We start from the raw sequence: 12,253 nt of genomic DNA on the forward strand, positions 1-12,253 counted from the left end.
GATCGTCATTGAATGCTACAGCTAATGGGGTGCCGGAGATTTGGCAATTTTTTTCGACTTTAAGTTTAATTGTGAATTTTGTTGATTCTTCTGCTAAGCGTCAGAAATGAAGAAATTGCAGATTTGGTAGCTTGTGGCCAACTTCAAACAGGTACTGGTGCTAATCAAGTTTGTACTTTGCAACGAGCTGCTGCTACACGTTGGAGCTCACATTTTTGTTCAATTAAGAGTTTGATTGAATTGTTTAGTTCAACCAAAAAAACTCTTAATTATATGATTGAGCAAGGACCCTTGGAATTGCAAGGAGAAGCTGTGGCTGTTCTTAAAGCTATGAGGTCTTCTGATTTTGTGTTCTGCTTGCTTCTAATGCACAAATTGATGAAAATTACTAAAGTTCTTTGTCAGACATTGCAGCGAAAATCTCTTGACTTCGTACATGCTATGAAGTTTGTTGGACATACAAAATCATTTCTTCAAGAGATGAGAGAAGAAGGCTGGGATGACTTGGTAAGAAATGTTGAAACTTTTTGTGAAAAACATGATATTGATATGCCTGATATGAATGCTCGTTATAAGGATGGTACAGGTCGTCGTTGCCAACAAAGAGATTTCATTACAGTTGAGCATCATTACCATATAGATGTCTTCAATGCTTTAGTTGATTTTCAGTTGAGTGAGTTGAATAGAAGATTCTCAGACCAAACATCTGAACTTCTTATACTTAGTTCAACCTTGGATCCTCGTGATAACTTCAGTAATTTTAAAACTGAAGGTGCATGCAATCTTGCAAAGAAGTATTATCCTGAAGATTTTGTTGATAGTGAAATGTTTGCTCTAGAATTAGAGTGTGCATATTATGAGAAGGATATGCATAGTGATCCAAAGTTCCAGAATTTGGAATCCATTTCTGATTTGTGCAGAATGTTGGTTCAAACAAGGAAGTCAGAATTTTTCCCTATGCTTTATAGATTGATTTGTCTAGTTTTGACTATTCCTGTTTCTATGGCGACCACTAAAAGGGCATTTTCAGCTATGAACATCATTAAGAATAAACTTAGAAACAAGATGGAGGATGAGTTTCTTGGTGATTGTATGGTCCTTCACATTGAGAAGGAATATGTTGAATCTATTGACAATGAATCGGTGATCAAAGAGTTTGAAGCTTGTGGAACTCGTAGAGTTAGATTTAGTTAGTTTAGGTTCTTGTATTGCATTGCACGTTTATTTTGTTATTGATTTTGTTTTTTATTTTTGTATAGATATGTATTTGAGGGGTAAGGCTCACTACGTCCCCCCCGACTAGATGTACATTTTTTTAAAATTTATAAAATTCTCTCGCACTGTCGAGATTCTCCATAATATATATATATATATATATATATAATTTTTTTTTTTTGTTTAAGAAATCCAGCCCGTCCAAAGTTCCAATCCTGGATCCGCCATTGTTCCTACCAAGCAGTAATTATTTGTTTCTCTTGGTAAAGTGAATTTTGTGTCTCCAATAATTTTGATAGTTTGGTGACGCATTTGTTGAATCTAAGGCATCCAATTTTTGCTACCGGTTTTAATGCATCACTCATTGAGCTCTTACATATTGCTGCAATGACGAAGCCATATGTAAATTTTCTTTGCATCTTTAATCGCATGTAAATACCAAAATCAACTTTAATTACATCAATTTTGAAGCGCAGTCAAATCATCATAGCTAAAATACTAAGGGTTTAATGCGCACTGATCAGAGCAAATCAAATCAGAAATATAGAATCACTGAACGATGTATAAAGCCCTTCATGTTTAATGTGCACGACATTCTGGAAAAGAGTAATAGACGCACAAGAACAAAATTATTCTAGTTCACTCCAAACTCTTTCTTTTTTCTAGGGTTGGTTGAGGAAATTCGTCTTCAGGACTTTCGGTAAGAACCTGAGCTAGAGGGCAGGCAACTTGAGCTTCAGTGAGCAGGGGGACCAGCTTTCCTTCATGATGCAAATCCCAGGTTTCTGCAGAACAGTGTCAAATTATTACCATCAAGACAAAAATCTAATGCATGTGGGAGAAGAACACTATTAAAAGTTAAAACGAATAATGTTGTGATTTAGGATTCAAGTCTTACTGAGACAATCACCAATGTGCTTTCCACCGATGAATACGCTGGGGAGTCTCATCTGTCCGGTCCACTTAGCAAGTGCAGCATGTATCTCAATTGCATCACCTTCAAAATGCAACAAATAAGACCAACATTAATCACCCTTCTATTTTCCAACCCAAACAAAGGTTACATATATATAAAATTTCACAAAAACTTGATTACCACAGTTAAATTGTTTCTGTCCACTGAAAAAAAAAAAAACGTTCATAAGTAGGAAGACTGAACTATAGCGCTCTGCAAAAAATATAGCATAGGTAAAAAGACATTAATGGGCATCTCGTAAGCTTTCATAATATCATTGTACATATACAAACTACGTTCATGTGTTTCGCATAACTAACTGTATGCAAACTAAGCAATAAATATTATAGTTCAGAACCAAAATCAACTTTTGAAGCAGATCAGCCAATTCATCAGACGTGAAATACTGAGAATATGACCCTATCCAACGCGCAAATGATACCGCCATGGGGACATACTAGTTTAAAACAGCCTATCAATTAGCAAGCCCCATTTAGATACATTCATAGCTGAACACTAAGAAATAGGCCATTGGCTTACATACATAAATACACATGATGCATTATATAATTCCTAAACATTTGAAAGGAGAAGAGTGGTTTGTTGGTACTTACTCTCATCGTCCAAATCAATAGCCTTGTAAGGGGCTCCCAATTTTAGAAAGAAGAGCTGCTTCACGCACACGCTGTAGGACTCATACCTCTCGCTGCAAAACAAGATTGATTACAGAGATGCTCAAAATCGAGGGCTCAAAGACCACAAGAGATAGATGGATGGATGAATTACCTGAAGATGACGACCGGATTGGCCGAGACGATCTCCTGGACCTTGGCCAGAGCCATTGAACGACGACGCTTCGAAACCCTATATTGCAAATCCCAAACCTCGCCCATATTCTTTTTTTTCCCACCGAATTCTGACGTGTATGCTCAATACTGTCGTTTTTTTTTTTTTCAGTACAATAAATACAGGGCTGGGCATTTAGCCCGAAACCTTTAAAAATATTTGATAGTTTTATATAACCCGGCCCGGAAACGGGGCGGGTCTGGGCCTTGAAGTCAAAATAAAAAAAATAAAAAAAAACTTGGGCCCGAAGTCATGTACAACTTTTTTATTCTTCTCTTCTTTCTGCACTCTCTCTCTTCTTTCTCCTTTCTTTTCTCGTCTCTTCTTGTTCCTCCCTCCCCTCTGTTTTTTTTCTTCTCTCTTCTTGTCTTCTTCTTCTCCAATACGCCTCCTGTCGTTTTTAGATCAATTGTAGACCATTAGAGAGAATTCCTAGTCCTCTTTTATCTTTACTCAACCCCAAAATCTCTCTCTCTAGTTTTTCTGTAGCTTTGCCGAGAAGATCGACCATGCAACTTTGTGAAGCTTCCGGCAACTCTCACAGTGCGCTTAGATATGAAAGCGCTTTGGGAGGCAAAAGTGAAAGATTTGTCTCACTGTTCTCAATAGAAACGAGCTAAACCCCAACATATCAACCATTTCTCCATAATTTAATTCCTAATATTGTTTCAAAAACTCATATGGAAATGTCAAAATCTATTATATTCTATATCGGTCTAAAAAGGAAAATAAATCATATTCCTATTTTGATATTCCTGCAAACCAAACGAGGCCTAAGTTTTGCAAGATTCTATTGTGAGTTTTGTTGTTTTATCTTAGTTAACTATGATTCTTCTTCTTAATTTTGGTTTGATTTGATATAAGGAGAACAGTGAAAACTAGATTGTGGAAGGTCTGAATGACTAAAGCTTTAGATATCTTATTAATACATTATAAGAGTCTCGGATGAATTTTGTGTGTTCATATCTCAGACTATGGATTAGGAGGTCCTTTGCAATGGTAATACTACTGATTTTATGTTATTCTCCTTTACTAATTATTTCTCTTTCATAGCAAGGGAAAACTTGTTGTGTGAATTAAAGAACTAACACATCTGAAAAAGTTAAAATTTCATTTCGGAAAAAAGAAAAAGTTAAAATTCATCAGTAACTTGCAGTTTACACATCTTGGAAAGAGGAGTTTGCTACCATGGTTTCGTCATATTGTTAAGAAATTTTGTTAAGGGAAATTTTTAGAAATAATATACTGTTCAAGGAAAACCTAATTTGTGTTTAGCCCAAACTCTAGGTTACTTGACCTAGTGGTAATAGGATTTAATTAGAAGGATCTAGAATCCTAATCAATGTAGAATTACTTTCCTTGTATGATTGAGATTCTATGCATTGTAATCCTCTATATAAAGAGACCCCTATTATCAATGAGAATACACAGCGATTATCTCTCAATTTCTGATTCCCTAAAACACGTTATCAACACGAGCCCTAGCCCTAAAAACCAAAACTCTTCTCACCAAAACAGCCGCAAGCTCCTAGCCCTTGCTAGCCATGCCGTAAGCTGCCCCTGCAGCCCTTGCGCACCCATGTGCCACCTACTGCCCATGCAGCATTGCGGCACTCCTGCTGCCCCTGCAGCATAGCAGCTCGCTCGTTCTTGTGCAGATCAGCCTGCTTGCACGCCCCGTAACGTCTTGTTCGGGACCTCTGATCAAAATACTTTCTTCATCAAAGTTGTTCATCTCTATCTCCTATGTCTGACCTAAAAATTTCAGCCCTATTGGAGACGTTTTGAGACCTGTACAGTATTCAAGGTGGGAGCTGTTCAGCATGCTAGTTCCTGTGCATATCAGTCAGTTTTCAAGCCCCGAAACTTCTATTTCGGATTTTCAGATCAAAATTCTTCCTTCATCAAAGTTGTTCGCCTAGGTCTCTTCTTTCTGACTTCCAAATTTCAGCCCTATTGGAGACATTTTGTGACCTGTAAACCAATCGGAGTGGGAGCTGTTTAGAAGCGAATCTGCTCCGAATTTCAACAAGTTTGATTCGCCTATAACTGAAGCTTGTTTGCAATCCTACAATGAGGATCGAATGCGATCCGCAATCCTAAGAGGTATGGTTTACTAAAAGTTCCCGTTTTTGAGTTTTTATTTCAATTTCTCTTCTTTTTCTCGGGGACTTGCAACCTCCCTTCTTCTACCCCCCTTTCTTCATTATAGGGGAGACCAAATTAAGCCGAACTGTGGGGGTTCGTGCTCACTCCAAGCTTAGAGCTTGTTGAGATCTCCAAACTTAGAGTTTGCAGAGAATTTATGATCGACCACTTACATCATTGTTTCGATCTAATCCAATATATCTTGGAATAGAATTTCTTGGAAGCGACTACGCTCGGAAATTCCTAATTTCTTGGAAGCGATTATGCTTAGAAATTTCATATGTTTTCGTGGTAGCCTACTTCGCTCCGAAACTAACCCTAATTTCTTGTCCTCTTTCAGAATGAGTAGCCTAAACAAATTGGACTTTGCTCCATTGGGAACAACTGGCTCTGAATATCACAGGTAGGTTCGTGATATCCGCCAGCATCTCAAGGCCGATGGAATCTTGGATATGATTCTCGAGCCTAACCAGGACGTGATAACTGTTGAGCAAGCTCAAGCTTTGGAAGCAAATAGAGCAGCCTTAGAGGCAAATAAGGCGAAAGCCATCATCCTAATGACTCGTCATATGGATGATTCGCTCCAGTACGAGTATATGAATGAAGAAGACCCCAGAAGGCTGTGAGTCTCACTCGAAGAAAGATTTGGCAACGTCCGTGACTTCTTGCTTCCTGACCTAGAAGTGAGATGGCATAGCCTCCGCTTCTGTGATTTCAAGATAGTTCTTGACTATAACTCGGAAGCACTTCGCATTAAATCCTTAATGGAATTCTGTGGTAAAAAGATCACAGATGCGATGTTGATTGAGAAGACTCTCTCTACCTTCCCCGTCTCTGCATTGATGGTTGCTAAGAACTATTGAATCGATGTAAATCCAAGACGGATCACAAGGTTTCATGAGCTCATTGGAGCTATGAATGTCGCTGAAAAGCATGATAATATCCTTGTGAAGAACTATAATTCGAGATCCGTGGAAACAGAACATATTCCGGAATCCAATTATAGTCGCACCTCTAAGAGAGGGCGCCAAGAGCGAAACCCTAATCTTAGGTATACTTCTGGACATTCTGATCCATATAATCGCTCTACTTGGGAAGGTAACCGCCAAAATAGGCGAACACGGAACCGAAGAGGTAAACGTGGAAAGAGAGAGGGAGGCAACGCCTCTGGCCATGTTGGTGGCCCCACCAACATTAAGAGCCATCTAAATGACGCTTTCAAAGTGCCTCAATCAATGGAGTTCAAGCAAAGAGATGTATGTTCTCGATGTGGAGTGTCTGATCATTGGGCACACATTTGTACAGCTCGTGAAGAACTTGTCACCGCCTACAAAGCATATTATGAAGCAAGAGAAGCTCACTATGTGGAACAAGAAGATCAAGAAGATGATCTAGAGTGAAGGGTTGAAGACTACAAATCTGACTGGGATCAATGGATCGCCAATTCTGTTTAAGTCTTTATTTTCCAAGAGATGTAGGCGATTGCCATATTACTTTTTATTGGATTAGATTTTCTTTGATCAAAGAAACAATGATGTACTCCGTTGGCTTATGAATAAAATTTCGAGTTCTTTTTATTATGACTCAATTTTGATTCTGAGCATATTACTTTGTGACTACGATGGCTGGGCCATCAATATTATTTCAAGGACATGGAATAGCCCAAGTTCCACTTGCCAAATGGCACCTTGATTACTGCTGTCACAGAAACTCTCTACGCTCTTAGGGTAAATCGTACGCTATGAATAGCCAACGAATTCCATGCGAACATGCATGTAGAGAACGGAAATGAGTTCCTTTGCATTACCTCTAATGATTACGAACACAGACGCATCTTAGAGAAGTTTATGTGTCTCTCTAGTGGATTCTATGTCACTATTCGAGCTATTAATCCAATAAAGTTATGAGAGAAGATCTCTTGGATTTAGACACATATTGGCTTTGTCACGACAGGATAGATCATCCTAGTCATGATATGATGATCCGTCTACAAAAGACTTCACATGGACATCATTTCTTTCGAGCGAAATGAAGCATGAATCAAAAGTTGATTCCTAGACTAAGTGTGACCGACGCTGTTGCCTAGGGCACCGCCTCCGTCCACCATCAGCCTAGGGCTGGCGTAGTCCATATCCATCACGCCATGGATAGCGTCCATCATGGTGATGGCGCCCCAGGTGATGTTGCAATCACCAACTTGCTTCACATAGCGTTTTGAACGCTCAGGCCTAACCAAAATACTTAATGGTTGCTTCTAAGGCCTCTCGCTCATTTTACAAAGCCCGTTCCTTAGGGAAACTAGGACTGAGACCGTCCTATGCAAAGGATATGACAATACTCATTCTGTTCTTACAAAGAATCCATAGGGATTTTGTGGATTAATTTAACCAACTTGCGGACGCTTAAATATTTTATGATGTTGGTTGACACGCAAACACGCCGGTCACGTGTTGTGCCATTGTCCACCTATAAATGCTGCTTATACTACACTCCTAGCACATATCATGTGAGAATGGGCTCACTCCCCAGATCATCCTATTCAGTCAATTGGATTTGACTATACTAGAGAGTTTACATCGAAAGACTTTCGATGGATATTGCAATGAGCTTGATGTTGGACATCACATTTCCATGTACACACCCAATTGGTCTCGAGGAAATGACTACGATGGTAGTCTGAACATTGGTAATACGCACCAATCTTCTTACATCTACTTGGGGTGATGCAATATCGCATGCAGCTATGCTAATTCGTCTACGACCTACCGCCACTCAATGTTATGCGTTACAGCTAGTGACTGGGTACACGTCTTTTGTACTTACACACATTTGAGTGAGCCATTTATGTGCCAATTGCGCCGCCACAGCGCTCTATGATGGGTCTTTACAGACGAATAGGCAACTACGTTGGATTTGAGACTCCAACAATCGTCTGCCACTTAATGCCCTTGCAAGGCGATCTCATTACCGCTAGATTTGCGGGTTGTCACTTTGATGAGACAGTCTTCCCATCGTTAGGGGGAGATAAGAACACAGATGTTCAACAAGAACGACAGGATTTGTCGTGGTCTGTCCCCACTATGTCTCATCTTGATCCCTATTAAAGTGACTAGATCACACAAATATGCTGCAAACATGCTTGCAAGGAAGGACGTCCCTACGAGAGGACGTAGCGCCACCCTACATGGAGGTAGGCATGGCGCCAATGCCAAAGAGAGTGGCACTATGGCGTTACAGGCCATGACCCCAGCTCGGATGCGTGGGAGGCCCGTGGGTTCGAATGATACTTTGACACATTCCAATCCTTTGATCATCAAGACTCAAAATCCGTCTCATGAGTATCTTCCGGGTTATGGTTACCGTTGGGGGACGCCCCAACATCAAAACCTATTCCTGAGAATATAGAGCTCTATGAAACTTACACTAGTGTACATGAGACGTGGGATAAAAACTCCATCATAATTGATGATGTAGTTGCGCATTTCGTTACGCATGAGTTTATTGAGTCGGATGATATCGAACCACGCTCCGTTGATGAATGAATACCAACGTAGAGAGTTTTTGGCCTAAATGGAAAGATGCGATCCAGGTTAATTAGATGGATTCTCTAACGAAGAGGAAGCTTTTCGAGCTAGAAATTCCAACACCTCCTAACATAAAACCTGTTGACTAATGGGTCTTCATTAGAAAGCGTGATGAGAAAAAGAGATGGCAATCTCGCCTTATAGCGCTAGGCTTCTCACAAAACGCCCTGGAATCGACTACGATGAGACATATTCTCTCGTAATGGATGTCATTGCACTCCACTACCCTGTCAGTTTGGTAGTTTCCGAATAACTGAACATGCAGCTTAATATGGTCACTACGTATCTCTATAGGGATCTAGATATGGAATATACATGAAGGTTCATGGTGAACTTCATTTACCCAAGTCAAGTGGCTCTAGACCATGGAGCGCGTTTACAATAAGGTTGAAACGCTCACTAAAGTGACTACTTGATTGGGAAGGGATATGCCCACGCGTTTCTATGACAAGTTTCGGATTCTATCGCGGTTCATGTTGGACATGATCTTCATTAGAAGCCCTTAAAGAGTTAAGGGAAACCGCTGAACACTTGAAATCCGAGTTTGAGATGAAGGATTTTGGGAAAACACGATTATGTCTCGGTTTGGAACTTGAGCATCGTGTCGATAGATGCTTAAGCATTTTGACAAGGTCAAGCCTTCAAGCACACCCATGATCGTCCGTAGTCTTGATCCTGAAAAGGATCCTCTTCGTCGAAAGGATGATGACGAAGATGTGCTAGAGGCAGAAGTGCCTTACTTAGTACAATAGGCGCATTATTGTACTTATCCCAATGCACAAGACCGAACATCTCATATGTTGTGAACTTGTTAGCTAGATATAGCTCTGCGCCAACGCGACGCCATTGGATTGGTGTAAAAGATATTTTTCTATACTTGAGATGTATGAGTGATATGGGCTTGTTCTATCCCTACGAAGAGATGATGGATTCGGACCCATCACACACCAGGTACGCCGCCAACCCTGGCTTGCGTCCACTATCCCCATCCCAAAACGACATGTGTTTTGGAAGGTTTTGCTGATGTTGGGTATCTCTCTGACCCACACAAAGGTCATTCCTAATCCGGTTAAGTGTTCACCATGGGAAAAGACCGTGACATCTTGGAGGTCTACAGAATAGACCCTAGTCGCTATATCTTCGAATAATGCAGAGATCATTGCTCTTCATGAAGTGGTTCGTGAATGAATATGGATTGGATTCATAATTACGCATGTTCGAACAATTGTGGTTTGAAGTCTACCACAGATGAGCCTACGAGCATTTAGGATAATGCTGCTTGTTTTGAACAAATGAGGCAAGGCTACATCAAAAGCGATAACACCAAGCACAATCAGCAACAACAGACTCTCCTCGAGATCAAAGTGAACTAGATTCAATCTGAGGACAGTGAGGCAGACTTGTTTACTAAGTCATTGCCCAAATCCACGTTCGAGAAACATGTGGCAAGAATTGGCTTGCAGAAATTATCTGAACTCCCATGATTGTAGTCATCAAGGGGAGACGCAGACATCAGGGAGAGATTTCTACATGTTCACCTCGAAACGTGAAGGGTGTGTTGTGCTCTTTTTCCCCTTCGACCGAGATTATTTTTGTCCCACTGGGTTTTTGTTACTCGGCAAGGTTTTTAACGAGGCAACGAAAGAAGCACCGCGTTTGGGCAACACAAGGGGGAGTGTTCAAGGAAAACCTAATTTGTGTTTAGCCCAAACTCTAGGTTACTTGACCTAGTGGTAATAGGATTTAATTAGAAGGATCTAGAATCCTAATCAATGTAAAATTACTTTCCTTGTATGATTGAGATTCTATGCATTGTAATCCTCTATATAAAGAGGCCCCTATTATCAATGAGAATACACAACGATTATCTCTCAATTTCTGATTCCCTAAAACATATACCAAATAAATGCCACTAATAATTTCGATACATAAAGTTCCAAAACGAGCATTTTGGTACATGACCCACTATCCATACACGATGTTAGTAACGCCGTTAAATCCTATGTCATTATTCATTTGTCAAAGGATAATTTAGTACTCTTTCACACTAACTCTTATTTTTGGTTTTAAAAAAAAAGGGATCTCTCTCTCTCTCTCTCTCTCTCTCCACATACCCAAACCCAGAAAGCTCTCTATGGCTCTCTCTTTCTCGCAGCTCTGAAATTAGGGTTAGGCGAGACGAAGAGGGCCAACCCGGCGGCCTAGAACTCGAGGGAGGTGTAGTGGGTCTTCAAGATGGTGGTGATGCGGTAGATGAGGGTGTACTAGGACTTGCGAAGCGGAGGAGTAGCGATCGCAGAGGAGAGAGACGAAGGCTGCGACGGCGGGCTCGAACTTTTGCTTCTTGGAGACGTCTCTCTGCAATTCGTCTAGTCTTTGCTTCTGGTATTGTTCATCTTCAAAATCCATCGTGTATGGGTTGGACTGGTTTCTGTGTGTAAATGATTGGTTTGAGGATGAAGAAGAAAGATTCAATTGGAATTGGAATTGGGGTTTTGGATGTTGAGCTGTGAGGTGGATTACGATCTGGAAGTCGATTACAGCACAGAGAGGCCAAGGAGCAGTGGCTAGGCAGTTGGCGAGGTGGTGGTCGAGGTCTTAGGCGGCTTGGTGGAGGAGCAAGTTGACAGGAGTCGCCCCGGATTTCACCCTGAAAATCTAAAGTGACCTGCAGGACCCATCTTAGAAGAAATTCTATAAAAAATTTGGCGGAACTTCCCCTAAAATGAACTACCCAAAAACCTGTAGAAAAATAATACACTTCTAAAACAATCCACCCTTATTCTTCTAGAGCCACCCTGCTCCCTAAATCACACCATCTTCCATTTTACAAACAATTCTCAACTAAAGAATCTTAATCACACAGGTTATCAAAAGAATCTAATGCATAAGGTATATCAGAAGATGGATAGAGAGATAAAGGCTCGATACATTCTACAATGACGAAGCTATGACAACTATGCCTCAACTCCATGTACGCACGACCTCAAGCGAATTTAGCCTGTAAACTGGGCATTTGAAACTGAAGGGCCCATGGGAAAAGCATTTGGAAACCGTTAGAGTGAGTAGGAGGAAAAATAAGTAATTTCAAATAAACAAGTGAAACTTAATGTTTTCCCAATTTATTCTCTTAAAAAAACCTCGCATGCAGTAAAATCTTAAAAACACGCTTAATCCTTCTCTTTACTGAAATCTCAAATACGTATTGTAAAACCTTTCAAATGCCATCTCAAAATCTCTTTAAAACCTCATATCTCAAAAATAGGCGATGATTAGAAGGAACTGCCGACTAGTCATCTCATGCCACCTGGAGGGGACTGCCGACCAGAATATTGTTTGGAGGGGACTGCCGACCAGACTATTACCTGGAGGAGGTTGCCGACCAGGTAATGCATGTATGCGCTGACTTATTTACCTCCTCAATAAACTGGAATCAATCTCTTTAAAATAATTGCATTCGGAAACCCCATCTTAATTAAATAAATCATCAATGAATCACCGAAAG

General features: G+C 40.4%; 2 protein-coding genes across 4 annotated transcripts; one reads left to right on the forward strand and one right to left on the reverse strand.

Annotated features, from left to right (window-relative positions):
- The first annotated feature begins 273 nt into the window (after positions 1-273).
- On the forward strand, positions 274-1,194 carry LOC112203102. Its single transcript, XM_024344119.1, has one exon. The coding sequence runs from the start codon at positions 274-276 to the stop codon at positions 1,192-1,194; it is 921 nt and encodes a 306-aa protein (XP_024199887.1).
- Positions 1,195-1,737: 543 nt separating this feature from the next.
- Positions 1,738-3,090, reverse strand: LOC112168137 (glutaredoxin). 3 transcript variants are annotated; one of them, XM_040507186.1, is made up of 5 exons: positions 2,957-3,090; positions 2,785-2,876; positions 2,312-2,383; positions 2,114-2,212; positions 1,738-2,000 (listed from the first exon to the last, which is right to left on the reverse strand). In XM_040507186.1, exons 1-5 carry the CDS (start codon positions 3,061-3,063, stop codon positions 1,855-1,857), a joined length of 516 nt encoding a protein of 171 aa, XP_040363120.1. In that variant the 5' UTR covers positions 3,064-3,090; the 3' UTR covers positions 1,738-1,854. The 3 variants fall into 3 exon arrangements, with proteins under 3 accessions (XP_040363120.1, XP_024161025.1, XP_024161026.1); XM_024305258.2 differs by having other exon boundaries at positions 1,963-2,000; positions 2,312-2,334; XM_024305257.2 differs by lacking the exon at positions 2,312-2,383.
- Between the last annotated feature and the right edge of the window lie 9,163 nt (positions 3,091-12,253).

Source organism: Rosa chinensis, chromosome 5 (assembly GCF_002994745.2).
Source record: "Rosa chinensis cultivar Old Blush chromosome 5, RchiOBHm-V2, whole genome shotgun sequence".
Lineage (NCBI taxonomy): Eukaryota > Viridiplantae > Streptophyta > Magnoliopsida > Rosales > Rosaceae > Rosa > Rosa chinensis.

Coding starts and splice junctions, on each gene's coding strand:
- LOC112203102 (XM_024344119.1), top strand. CDS start 274: ATGATTGAGCAAGGACCCTTGGAATTGCAAGGAGAAGCTGTGGCTGTT.
- LOC112168137 (XM_040507186.1), bottom strand. CDS start 3,063: ATGGGCGAGGTTTGGGATTTGCAATATAGGGTTTCGAAGCGTCGTCGT. Junction 2,877..2,956: donor AATCCGGTCGTCATCTTCAG/GTAATTCATCCA, acceptor CTTGTTTTGCAG/CGAGAGGTATGAGTCCTACA. Junction 2,384..2,784: donor TATTGATTTGGACGATGAGA/GTAAGTACCAAC, acceptor TATTTTTTGCAG/AGCGCTATAGTTCAGTCTTC.